Here is a 13,698-nt window from a genome sequence, read left to right on the forward strand (position 1 = left end):
GCCAGCGCAAACCAGCAGCGAATCACGAGCCGAGGAGTACAGCAAGACGCAGTGTACCAGAGCAGGCACCAATCAGCTGTCGTACTTTGTGGATCGTCTTAATGATTATGCAAATAATATTGAGACAACAAATGAAATGACACCGGTTTACGCCCGTCACGATAGCAACCAATGAATTCTGACTGTGATCACGCCCGATTGTGACGCTTGGAATAAGTTAACTGTCCTCGCCGCCATTTTGTATTAGGAGAGGGGAAGGAGTGGACGTGTTGAGCTGTTGAGGATAGTTAACTGTAGTTTTGACTTGGTTTTAGAAAGGACTTCCTTACTATGTGTTCATTTAGAGAGTAAATACGTATTTTTTAAGGGGAGGCTTTTTTTTATATCCGTGAGGTATTAGTGAACGGAAGGAGTTTTCATTTAAAACGCAATGATGGCGGAAGACGCGGCGAAGGCGGACGCCTGTAAAGAATATCAGTCGTCGCTAGAAGATCTGACTTTCAACAGCAAACCGCATATCAACAACCTCACCATCTTGGCCGAAGAGAACCTGAAGTACTCGCCGGAAATCGTCAAGTTAATCGAAGCACAAATATTCAAGGTTTTTAAATCAGTTTTGTTTTAATTTAAAACATTTTTTCGAAGAAAATTCCGAGTTTTTTTTAAAAAGTCTGGCTAGGAGAAGGGGTGAGACATCTGGCGGCTCGGCTCGCCTCCCTGTTGCTGCTGTTGATCAAGATGGCGGCCCGACTGTAATGCGGATTTCAGCCTCCGCCCGGTCTCTTCCAGCCGTGGCGTCGGCGGCTTTCCATCCCGCCATGTTTTTTCCCCCTAAGCGAATGTGTTTTTTAATTTCGGGCTAGATCAGCGAGAGTGAGCTTTATTTTCTCCTCGATCCGGCAGCTGCCGTGTGTCCGGTCCGACATTCGCCGATTAGCCGGAGCCTGCCCTCTCCCCTCCCTCTCCTGTGTCCTCGGGTGTGACTGGCTTCGGGGCAGCGATCTGGGGGAGGGAGGGAGGGACGGCTGGTTAAAGTGGTTCTGTTGCACCCGAACCGCTGTGTCGGCTACGAAATTACTTATTAGCTGTTAAATATATCGTGTTTTAAGTCCATATTTCCAGTGTTAGTTTATTGATTGTGTAGATTACATATTAATAGCCTCGCAGAGATTGCATTTTGCTAGCTCCTTAAATTGTCTTTATCGTTAGATTTAGTTAAGTGGCTCGAATTTCTTGCCTTTTTAGTTCGCGTTAATATTTCTGACGTAGTGAGATAGTTAAATGAAAACAAGTATGTGTGGTTGGGTGCAGGTGGTTTTCTCTGTAACTGGGCCAGACCGAACATGCTTCCCTTTTTTAAAAAAAAATAAAGGATACTAGTGATATCTTTTATCTAATGTTCTTAATGGCGTGACCTGTTTAAATGGTTATGAAAAATTGCCAATAAAGAAAATGAAATACTTTCTTTTGTCTTATTTCTTTCAGACTTACAAGGTTTTTATTACTGTTTGAGTCACTGGTATTCTATTCAGGGGCACACTAATCACAAAACTGAATGTTGAAAGCTTAAGTATTGGGGGCTGCCTAAAACGAAGCATAAATAAGCAATGAAGAGTTATTGTATTAGATATTTAAAATGGGGTATATAGATTAACTTTAGGTGGTTGAGGAGAATTCAAAATGATTTGTTAAGCTATAAAGTAATAAACATCTAAGTTCCGCCCTTAAGGACAATTTTATAACACCAACGCATTAGATGAATTCTAAACTTAAATTTGTATTGTTTCATAGTCCTGCTTTGTGACTTAAGAATGTGGAATTTCCACTTGGTAAAGTAAGATGAAAAAGCAAGCTTTGATTACTTAATGAAACCGCTTTGAACAGTTGCATGGATGGTGTTCATATGAATAATTACCATTAGCAATCAAAGGCCCATTAGGAACGTTGAAGGTTTTTCAGTTTTCTCCATAACTACACAGGTTTTTGAAGCAAATATATACAATCTGCTTACCAATAGTATAGCTCTATTGTAATCCAATGTAGTCAAATCACCTTAATATGGCCAAGTTAAGCATTCAGTTTTGTGACCTCCGTTATTAAGCATGTTGCTGGGTAAAATTCAGTAATGTCTGCTACTTACCCTGTTGCAGATATATTGGTAGGTGCTGAAGGTCTACAGCTCACACAGGTGTTCATTTTCACACGTCATTTAATGACTTCGATACCTATGGTCTGACTACCATCTCTGGTTTATTTTTGGAAATTATCAGCGTAAAATTTTGGCTGCTTAAAGCCCTGATGATGCGAAAATGCTGTCTGGTTAATTGGAATAGCATGGCTTCTTGGAGCAAGAACTAGTGCAGCCCCCATGCTCTTCAGCATAGATCACAAATGATCTTTTTTATTCACCCTTGTAATAAATTTAAATCTTAATGATGGAGCAGGCTCAACAGGCCAGATGCCCTATTCCTATTCCTTTGTTCTTAACTAATTTTCCGCTTTTTGAGTTGACTGGTGGTCAGTGTCTTAACTATTTCTAAAAATTGCCAGTATCTGCAGCTTTGATACCAAAGTTTTTTGCTTTCATATGTTGCTGCTCTCTGTTGGTCCCAGAACGTCTGATTATTTATTCCTCTCAACTATTCATTGATGGTGGAAACTAAATAGCCCAGCTTCCATGTAAATGAATAATTTCTTGCCCGGTAGTTAGAAGAACATCATTATTGCTGAAATTTACATGTTTTATGTTGGACAGAATTGGAGCAGATCATAATTTACAATGTAATAGTGATACTAGAATTTGATTTCCAGTAATCTGATAAGATCCACACCAAATGAAACATTGAACCAATTTAAATAAGTAGCTTGGTGAATTTCAGGGTTAAAGATGAAAATTATTTTCCTTGATATTTAATAAATGAATTTCTTGAAGGACATGAATCAAGTATGGCCTGTTCAAGAGCTGATGAAAGTAGTGTTAGTTTTTGAAAGCTCCATTTCGTGAAAGCTATTAAGTTATGATTGCTTTTTGAGCTCCAGATTTTCCATTTGTATAGTATACAGCTTTCTGTGATCAGATTCTGGAAAGATTTGGAGCATAAAATTTAGGTTGAAATCCTATTATTGGCTGTAACTTGAAATTCTTATAAGGATGTCATTGCCTTTGAGAACAACTTACCAGTTCCCATAATTCACATAGCATGTTGTCCAGAACTTTATGGAACTAATAAACTTTGACAGTATCTGATTCCTGGAGTAATGTTGCTATAGAAATGATGCTACCTCAATTAAGCACATAATTTGTACAGGTTTATTCAGTCCAAAGTTTAATAATTGGTCAGCAATTTGAAGGCTGTCTAAATGAAAGATGGCCTTCAATATGTAATTTGTATTCAAGTATAATTGGAACATTCAGTTCAAACCCAAACAAAAGCAAATCCTTGTGTACTATGTATATCTATTACATTGGGAATATTATAATTGCCTGCCTCCAACATTGTTAAACCACATTTTAGCCATTAAGTGTAATAGAGATTGTTCTAACCAAGTTTCATAATGAGTTAAAGGCCTATCTTTAAGAAGTGACTAATCAATAAGATCTTTACCTTTTTGTATTTGTATCTCATACAAAGCACAGCTAAAAGTGTAAACCTAAAGTTTGAATTGTGAATTAGGATGGTGCTTTAGTCTTGAAGTAATGCACTGTACAAGGTTTTAAGGAATTTCAAGCAGAGGGTGACTTAATTCAATGCAATTGAGAGTACGTTGTCTTGAGTGGATGTAGGCTAGCATGGGTCAACATGGATTTGGTTTTTCTAATTAATGCGGGCAAATTTACAAGAAAACTGAAGTCAAACAGGCTCTGTGTTCAAATTTCACCTGGCATCCATCAAATGACAATTCAACTACCACTTTGATCACAGCAGATCTAAATATTAGCAAGCATAATGTTACCTACTGATTAATATCCATCACGTGTCATCAAAGTACACAGGTTTACATTGTTATCCTGGTGTGTACTGGTGTCCATTTTCTCATGTGATTTTTGATGTTTGGTGGGGAAGGCTGGAGTTGCGTTTGATTCTGATATGCAAGAGTAATGTGAGTTCTACATTAAATATTAGAATACTTTTTGCACAATTCAGATGTACATGCTTAATGTGGTTTTGTTAAAACATTGATTTATAGTAGTGGTAAATGGGGGGGTGGGGAGACAGGGTCTGAGCTCAGTTTAATAGTCATAGTTGAAAGTTGCATGAAATCTGGTCTTAAAGTTGACATAACTGCAATGAAAATGGATAAGGTTGGTTTTTAAAAAAAAATCAAGTAGGATCTTTATTCCATGACTACTGCCTTGTAGTTGGCTGGGTTGTGATTGGCATGCATTGGTATGTTCCTAAGGAAAACCAGCTGGCATTTTGTCAATTGAGAATGGCATTGATAGCCTAAACACTCAGCTGCAGTTTGACAAAGTTAAGTGCTTTCAGAATAGTCCCCAAATGTGAACAGAATAAATGGTATGTTAAACACTCACCCAAAAATATTAGAAACAAACTTTCTTGGTTTGGAATTGGTAATGAGTGCATAGTGTAATGTATAGAAATATTTGGGCAAAATGGCTGGCTTTGCAAGCAATTAGTCTGTAAAACCATTTCTATAAATTCATAATTAGGTTACTGAATTATAACTGATAATTAATCTTGGAACTGCATTTTGCTGCAGTAATTGAAGAATGACTGGCAGCTTGTATTCCATTTCCTCGCCAATATGTTTCTGATGATTGGAAAACATGGAAGATCTTTGAAGCGACGTACATGGAAGCAAACAGTAAAAGGGCTATGTACACGTGAATGTAAATGTAGCATTCACAGACGCCATGGAACTGTTCTGAGACTGAAGGATTCCTTTTCGTGTTGACAACAACCAAATCCTAGAAATGCTGCATTCTGGAACAGTTTACACTTAACTGCAAATGAACCTTCCTGTGTTCGTATGTCATTGACTTTTTTATAAAGTTGCTTTATCTGTTTTCCTAATATTCTGAGTTTTCCTATTGCTGCAGGCACCAGTTTCAGAGAAACTTCCAGTAATGTATCTCATGGATTCCATTGTGAAGAATGTTGGAGGAAGCTATATCACACTCTTTGCTCAAAACTTAGGTGTTACATTTTCTAGTGTATTTGAAAAGGTACCTATAATTTTGTCACTAGTGTGTGTGTATATATGTATATATTTGCTTCTGTTTTGTAACTAGATAGCATTGAAGTAGCTGATGAAAGGTATGTATGTTTATGGAGCTGGAATGTATGTATGGTTTAACCTCAGATCAGGATTTACATTGTATTGGTACACTTCAGAATTGAGCTGCATTTAAAATGGTTCAGTGGCATGAAAATGGATTTGCTATAATTTGAAGGGGGAGTTTTGAGAGAATATGTAGAAATACAAGATTAGATTTTAAACATGGACAGTCTGAGATGCATCTTTGTTCATTTAAAACAATTCTCTGACTGCATTCTGAATTTCAGGTTCTGAGCCCCCCCTCCCCCAAAAAAAACATTTTTTTGTGTGCAATAATAGGCAGGTAGCCTCATGCTTTTGCTTGATAGAGGAAAAAGGACAAATTTGAATATTTTGAGGGCATAACTTCATGTGGCTTCTATTATAATGTATCAATGGCCTTTGTGGAAAAACAACTTCAATTTTTAAATTGTACTTTGGGGGCATGTCCATTTTTTAATACTATAAATGCACCAGAAAACTGGTGTTAACAAAATTATTGTGCTTAAATTGTCTAAATTATTAACTGCAAATAAGTGTGGAATAGGGCGCTCTTCATTATTTTTGAAAAATTATTTGCGGGTTTTAAGTGTCTATATTTTAGAGGCTTCACTTCATTGAAAAGCTTGACTGGTGGTGCAGTGGCAACCACACTGAACATCGAGGCGAATGGTCCTGGGTTTGAATCCGGCTGGCTCCTTGCACACTTTCCATCCGTGCTGGGTTGAGCGTCAAGCTAGCAGTTCTGCCTCTTTTTTAAAAAAAAACAGACACACGTGCTAAAGAAATGGCAAGGTTGCTGCCCGACATGCCACAAAGGCGTGGAGAAGGCAAAAAGCATTGAAATTTACTGCATTTTTGGTACTCTTCATGCCACTTAACTGCCATAACAGAAGGAATTTCCTTTAGCAATAGAACTAGAATTTTCCTTTTTGAGGCTGACTATAAGAATTCACATTCCCTGATCTTTGAGTCTTCTCTTTCAAATCCAACCTACAGATACACTAAATGGCATTGTCATTTCCTAAGAATTTGCTCTGGATGCAATTGCTTTTTCATGTTGAATATTCTTTGTGCTGACACATTTTTGATTCATACAACTGGAAGTGGAGGTTTTTATTTTACATTTAAGCCAATTTCGATCTTTGTCCCAGAAATAGATCACAATTTAATATGTATCACTGCCAGATTTGGCATTATTCTGTGACCAGCAACTGAAATTCAAATGGTGAGAAATTAACTTTCATCTCACTGATAACACTTTGAGTGATGTCAGCAGAAATCACAATTTGAAATTTACATTTGATTATAGATGCTATTCAAATGGATAGGAAAGTTTTGTACTGCAGTGTTGTCCTCAGCATTCATGTGACCAAATGAAAAATGTAGTTACTAAGATTTATATTTTTGACTCTGAAGCATGTGCTTAAATTGTATAGTTGGATTTGTTTTTGAGGGAGAATGTTGAGGCAGTGAATGATCATTGTTGTGTACCTTACACAAAAATAGCATGTTTTGAAAATAGTAATTGAATCACTCAACAGACACCATATTAGCTAAGTAACTGCACAAATATCCCAGTACTTGAGTCTGCTTCAGAAACTTCATTAAAAGAAATCTCACTTTTAATGGAGCTTTCTTAATCATTCTTTGTGATTTATTCTGATAGGTATGTTTGTAAGATTATAAAAGCCATAACACTCATAAAGTTGGATAATTATTTTGTTCTTAGGTGGATGAGAGCACTAGAAAAAGTTTGTTTAAATTGCGTTCTACGTGGGATGATATGTTTCAACTGACGAAACTTTATGCCTTAGACGTCAAAGTCAACAAAATAGATCCTGCATGGCCTATTAAGCCTTTACCACCAAATGTGAACAGTTCAAGTATTCATGTAAATCCCAAGTTTTTAAATAGATCGGTAAGTGTTAAAGGAATCTCGCCTCTTTCATAAGGAAAGCATAACATATGTTGGTCAACTTCAAGTTGGATTAATGTCCTTGGCACTATTAAACTTAATGAGCATAAATAAAGAAAATTTGCAAAATGTTTGTTGTGGTGTTTCTCTTATTTGCCAACATTTCTTGTACCAGCTTCCTTGGAGAATTGTAGAATACCCTGGTCGTAACTTGAATTTTTCCTTGCTTATAGCTTGAAGAACCCAGCACCTCAAGTTCCACAGTTGCTCCTGTTAGCTCAGCCAAACAAAACATAGCTGAGTCACAGAAAAACATAACACAGGAGCAAGAGCAGTTTATAAGACAGCAACTATTAGCAAAACAAAAGCAGTTACTTGAGTTGCAACAGAAGAAGTTGGAACTGGAATTAGAACAGACAAAGGCACAACTGGTAAGTTAAAGTACTAATCACTAAATATTACATTTCAGTGGTAAATAACCATAGGGAGTGAAGGTAAGTGGAGATTAACTTTTCCGCGTTGACAGAATTTTACACTTGAAAATCGGGATATAATAGAAAAACCTTGGACCAGAATTTTAACACCTAGGATTTTAGCAGAAATGTCAGTTTTCATTGGTTGACAGCATTTAGGTTTGATACTGATCTGAGGGATTGCTAAGTCTTCACAATCTCTTTTAAACATTGTTAGTTCTGTGTCGCATTCATTAGCGGGAGGTGTGCATAGCCAAATCAGTGTTAATATTTTCTAAATGCAATTATTGATTACTTGTCTGAAATTTAGCTATCTTGCATTACTAAGGCAGTTAACACATTCTACCAGCTCATGGGGAATGCAGTGGCAGTACTTCAGGTCATACATAAACAAGTTCAGTTGTGTAAATAGGCCTTAAAGTAATATTGCTATTTAGCAATACAGCATGGAGTAGGTCCTTTAAGCCATACAGTTGTAACAACTCTACAACCCCGGTTAACTCTAACCTAATCACAGGACAATTTTAAATGCCGAATTAACATGCCCTGTACATCTTTGGACTGTGAGAGGAAGCTGGAGCACCTGGAGAAACCCCACACTTGCCACAGAAGGGTGTACCGACTCCTTAGAGTGATGCTGCAATTGAACTCTGGGACACTCCGAGCTGTAACAGTGTCACAGCTCTGCTTCTGTTGGCTAATATTTGGCCAAGTAAGCTTCACTATCAACAATGTCAGCAATATCTTAAGGCTGCTACATCATTCATATGAATATATAAATCTTGCCATATCAGCTAAGATCCATTCTTAAATCATGGGTTAGCATGCATCTCACTTGTGTATTGGGAAAAGCACAGTATGAATTTAATGAGAATGGTGAAAATCAAGACCACAAAAGGCACATTTAGCTTAGGGGATGATTTCACCCAGGGGCAATGTTGGATGATGAGCCAATCTCCTTGCCCCAAAACGGTGTGATGGTTGAGAGTTGTGCCTTAAGTGTTGATAAAATTTCTATTATAATTTGCAAACAGTATAGCATTTCGTTCCACAAAATTAAATCTGGATTTTGCTAAAACTTCGTTTTAAAAAATAACTTGATAAAATGAGCAAAACATTCTAGTAAATGAGCTGATAAACACTTGCTATACCTAGATCAAACAACGTTTCTAGGTACGATTTCAGGTCAATGAATCATGAGAATGAGTTTTAATTTTGATTCACTAAATATGAAGATGTTTAAAACATCTATATTTACTGAGTTATTTGGATTTCAGATGCTTTCTAGTTATCCAATTAATGTATTGAGAAATTGAGATGTGTTTTTTGGAAAACAAATGCCAGGTTCTTGCAATGCTGGGTATTTTGGCTCTCACCTCATTTTATTTTTAAGTACATCAATTGGATAACCAGAAAGCATCCTGAAATCTGGATACCCTGACTGTATGAGGCAAATACTTATACAGTTCAAGCAGATCTTGGACTATTTTAATGCTTTCTCTGCTTACAATGACTTGTATTTTCCAAATAGTTGTAGCGATGTGGCAGGATTTTATCAGTAATTGCAAGTTGGAAAGGGGTTAGTATTATAAGGATAGCATACATTACTCATAATTGGAGCAGCAGGCCAGTCACCCTTTGTATATAGTTGCAAGAAAAGGTTTGTGAACCCTTTGCAATTACCTGGTTTTCTGTGTTACTCTGTGGTCTGATCTTCATCTACAAACTTAGTCGCAATACATAAACTAATAACACATTCAACACATTGCTTAATCATTCACAGTCCAGGCTGGAAAAAGTATGTATTTAATAACTGGTAGACACCTACTTCAGCAGCAATAACCTCCACCAAATGTTTCCTGTAACTGCTGATCAGACTTGCACAATGATGAGGAATTTTAGACTGTTCCTCCATAAAAAAACTTTCAGTTAATCCACATTCCTGGATACTTGAACAGCCATCTTCAGGTCATGCCACAGCATCTCAATTGGGTTAAAGTCTGGACTGTGGCCATTATTTTCTTTAACCATTCTGTTGATTTACTTTTGGATTATTGTCTTGTTGCATTGTCAAACTTCTATTGAGCTTCAGGTGACAGACCCACTACCCTAACATTATCCAATAAAATGTCTTGATACAATTTTTGAATTCTTTGTTCCCTCAATAATTTCAAGCTTGCACCATGGTTTATACTTTTTCCTCCAAACATAGGAGTTCATTTGTGTCATCTGTCCACAGAAATTATCCCAGAAGTGTGGCACATCCAGGTGGTCATTGGCATTGAGACATGCAGCAATGGTTTTTGGAGAGCAGTGGTTGCTTCTGGTGTTCTTCCATTAACAGATTTTAGCAAGTTCTAGAGATTTCTGCAGGCCTTCTGCTGTTATCCTTGGGTTCTTTTTCACATTCAGTATTGCAAGTTGTGCTCTTGTGATCTTTGTAGGACGGCCACTCCCAGGGAGAGTAGTTTCCTTTTGTAGATAATTTCTCCTACTGTGGTTTGAGCACTCAAGTCTTTAGAAATGCTTTTGTATCCTTTTTCCACCTTCATGCATATCTACAGTTCTTCCAAGGTCCTCTGAAAGTTGTTTTGATCAAGGCATGGTGCACATAAACATATCTATCTTGAAGAGCAGGCTCTGTCAGTAACCTGACTTCGTGTGTCTTCTACAGCCCACGCCCCTATTCTCATCTCATTGATTGGAACACCTGACTCCAAATAGCTTTTGTAGAAGGCATCAGACCTCCGGTGGTTCATACTTTTTTTCAACCTAGACTGTGATTGTTTAAATAATGTACTCTAAGTATAATTGTGTGGTATTGTGACTTAGATGAGGATCAGATCACATTTTGAGTATTCAGGAAACCAGGTAATTGCAAAGGGTTCACAAGCCTTTTTTTGCACTGTACCTTGAGATCCAAGGTAGATGCAGTTTGCCCTAAACAGTTTTAATGAAGAAAGACATCAAATATTATCATGTCAAGTTGGCAGTCAATAATTATTTCTCAGATCCTGCCAAACTTGAAAACAAGTGGGATATGAGCCGGATTTTCCTAATATGCGTATTACTAGACTTTCAGAATTTACTGTTGTTGAGTTTGAGCATGCTACCTTGGTTGCTAGTCCCATTGCCATTACATGACTGATACAAATATGGCATGATAGTGTAGAATTTGCATGAAGATTGCATGTTTTCTCAACCTGTCAGTTGGAAATCCCAGTAAAATTCTGGTTATTAATATTAATTTGAGGGATATTTTTCTGAACCAACATAAAAGATTTGCACCTGAGACCATTTGTTACAGAAATAAGTGGTTGAAATTCTTGGGAAATGTCTTTGGGTGTCAAAGATTACAAGAATCTCTTCCTTTCAGAAAACATGGTTTTCCTTTTGCTGCACTTTCTGAGCAGCAACTTTTTTAGGGAACCCTACTTTATTTTCAATAACTATTGTTGATCAATGAAACAGCTATTGATCAGAAGAGAGTTAATTTCTCCAACATTTCAAAAACATCAGCTTCATAAACTACCTTGCTGTCAAAAGTTATATTCATGTTTGTATTTGAAGTGTTGAGCAATTAAAAAATAAATGTGTGGCCAATGGTGGTGTAGCTAGTAGAGGTATCTTGGCTCCAGATGTCTGAAGTTTTCATTTTTCCTGTGGTTGAGTGGATTTCAGTAAATCCACAGTTTCTTTCCACGTCCTAGAAAATGAGGGTTCTTGGGTAAATTACAACAATAGAATGGATGAGTAAAATATTTGGGAGTGTGGGAGTAGTTAATGAGAATGTGGAGAGGATGAATTGTTTAGGATAGAATTAGTATGAAAATGGTTGTTTATTGGTGCAGACTCAAATAGGCTGCAGAGTTGAATTTTCTTGTGTCTGATTAATCCAAGTGAAAAATCATGATGGGAATGCTTGAGTCATCTGAAGAAAGGTTTATTGTCTTAAGTGATTACCTGTGCAGAATATTTGCTGGATGTAACAGGCAGAACCAGTTTGTCACAAGGCTATTTTCATATGCTTCTGTTGGAATCATTTAATGTGATATAAACTGTTAAAAAGAAACTGACAATTTCCTGGACAGTTTCTTATGCAATAAGGTAGTCTTAATTGTTCCAGTGAATATTTTGAATCTTGAGTGCAATACCTTGCTTGAAATTGAGCGCTCTTTTAAAAAATAATTGAAGTACTACATTATAGGAGTCAGTGACACAGAAGCTGAAATAAAAGAATGCATGCTAAACTAATGAGGTGGAAACAGCTGAAATTTGAGGAAAAACTAAAATTATTTTAAAGTACTGTTTTTAGAGTACATCAGTTTCCATAGTTAGAAGCAACCTTGGTAAAGGTTTAAGAAAAATTGTTTTAGAAACTATAAAAAACACAATTCCTTAATTCCATATTTTAGTTTGAAGACATAGTTTGTTACGTATGTTGATGCTCCTTTTATTTTTTTTCATAATTGTGCCTGATTTTATTTCAGATTGCTTCACTTGCTTCCCAACACCCCATTCCTGATTCAATGGTAAACCTTGGACATTCAAAACAACATGTACCAATTACAAAAGTTTCTCCCATGCTTGCACCGGGGTCGGCAAAGCCAACTCCAGCTGCAGTCAGACCTTTGCAACAAGAATTGGCTCAACCAGAAAGATCTCCGGCAGCACATGTCAGTGATACCAAAGCATCAAATAGAGATCCTCGCATAAATAGGCCCAGTCACCAGACAAGAGATCCTGCTAAGAAGGAAGGGCCAACGCAAACACTGAAATGTGAAAAGAATGTAAGCAAAAAAAATAGCCCAGCTAGAGTATCCTCTGAGAAGTCAGGAAATCAGGCCAGTGTATCAAAACCAGACAAAGATAAGGTCAATGACAGATCGGCCAGAAGGGAGTCCAAAGTGTCAGAAGGAAAATCTAAAGTGGTTTCGCCAGTGAAAAATAAGTTGCCTGTTAAAAATACTAGAAAAATGGACACTGATAAGGTAAAAGTAGAAGCTGCAAAGAGAGATCCAAGATTGCGAAAGTCTTCTCAAGATAAGACTGATGGCAAAGTAGAATCCAAAGAAAGGAGGGAAAGTACTGAGAAAAAGGTGGAGGAAGATCAAAATAAAGGAACTGAACGTAAGCCTTCAGTAAACAGAAACAGACCAATCAATGGCATTCTGGGAAATGAAAAGGATGGCAAAGAGATTGAAAGAGATAGTAAATCTGGAGGATTTAATTTTAGGTCACATCCAAGATCATCAAGATCACGGTCCCCAAGATCACGGTCACCTATATCACGTTCAACAAGACAGAGAAGTAGGCTGTCACCCAAAAGGAGACGTATAAGTGTTTCACCGCTTTCCAAAGTGCAAGACAAAGAAAAACTGGCAAAAAGGCCCTTGTCTGATGAGTATAAACAAGGCAGTAACTGGGAACATCGAGATCTTAGAAAGAAAGCTAACGCCAAACCAGAAGCAAGAGATTCACGGAAGCCCAAGAGGACACGAGATGAGAGGGGTCAGGAATCACAAGCTGTACGTCCTGAAAACAGAAATTCCCCCAGACACTCCCCTGAACCAAAGGAAAATGTTGAAAACTGGCATGACCCTCCATCTGCCAAAAGGTGGAAATCTGGGTGGGAGGAAGCTAAAAGGTAAGTGTGGAATGCACAGGCCCGGACTGTAATTTTATTTTGATCTGTACTTTTGTTCCAAAGTTTAAATTGAAATACAGACTTTTGACCTGAACTCCACAATATGCAAAGGATACTTTTTTCACCTCTGTCTAAACTGAAGTTTTGCCCAGATTTGGAAAAATGTTACAGATATTGCTACGGTCTGTAATGTCCATCCAGATTCTGTGACTATTTTAATTATGGCTTCTATTTCATTGTCATAGAACCCTTGACTGTATCTGATCTCACCCCCAAGTACCGGAACAGTCTTCCACCCCACTAACTTCCACATTGAACTGAATATCCTTAGTGATTTTTGCCATTCTCAATGAATTTTACCTTGAGATAAATGTTTCCCT

The 13,698-nt window shown here is 37.3% G+C and overlaps 1 protein-coding gene across 1 annotated transcript in view; it reads left to right on the forward strand.

The window, feature by feature from the left end:
- The first annotated feature begins 224 nt into the window (after positions 1 to 224).
- The window catches only part of pcf11 (PCF11 cleavage and polyadenylation factor subunit), a 30,321-nt gene continuing 16,847 nt past the window's right edge, over positions 225 to 13,698 (forward strand). The window contains exons 1-5 of the mRNA XM_072263305.1: positions 225 to 601; positions 5,063 to 5,188; positions 7,013 to 7,201; positions 7,432 to 7,629; positions 12,162 to 13,318. Of these exons, the coding sequence (XP_072119406.1) occupies positions 431 to 601; positions 5,063 to 5,188; positions 7,013 to 7,201; positions 7,432 to 7,629; positions 12,162 to 13,318 (1,841 nt within the window). The 5' untranslated portion in view covers positions 225 to 430. The remainder of the gene's footprint in view (positions 602 to 5,062; positions 5,189 to 7,012; positions 7,202 to 7,431; positions 7,630 to 12,161; positions 13,319 to 13,698) is intronic.

Source organism: Mobula birostris, chromosome 7 (genome assembly GCF_030028105.1).
Source record: "Mobula birostris isolate sMobBir1 chromosome 7, sMobBir1.hap1, whole genome shotgun sequence".
NCBI lineage: Eukaryota > Metazoa > Chordata > Chondrichthyes > Myliobatiformes > Myliobatidae > Mobula > Mobula birostris.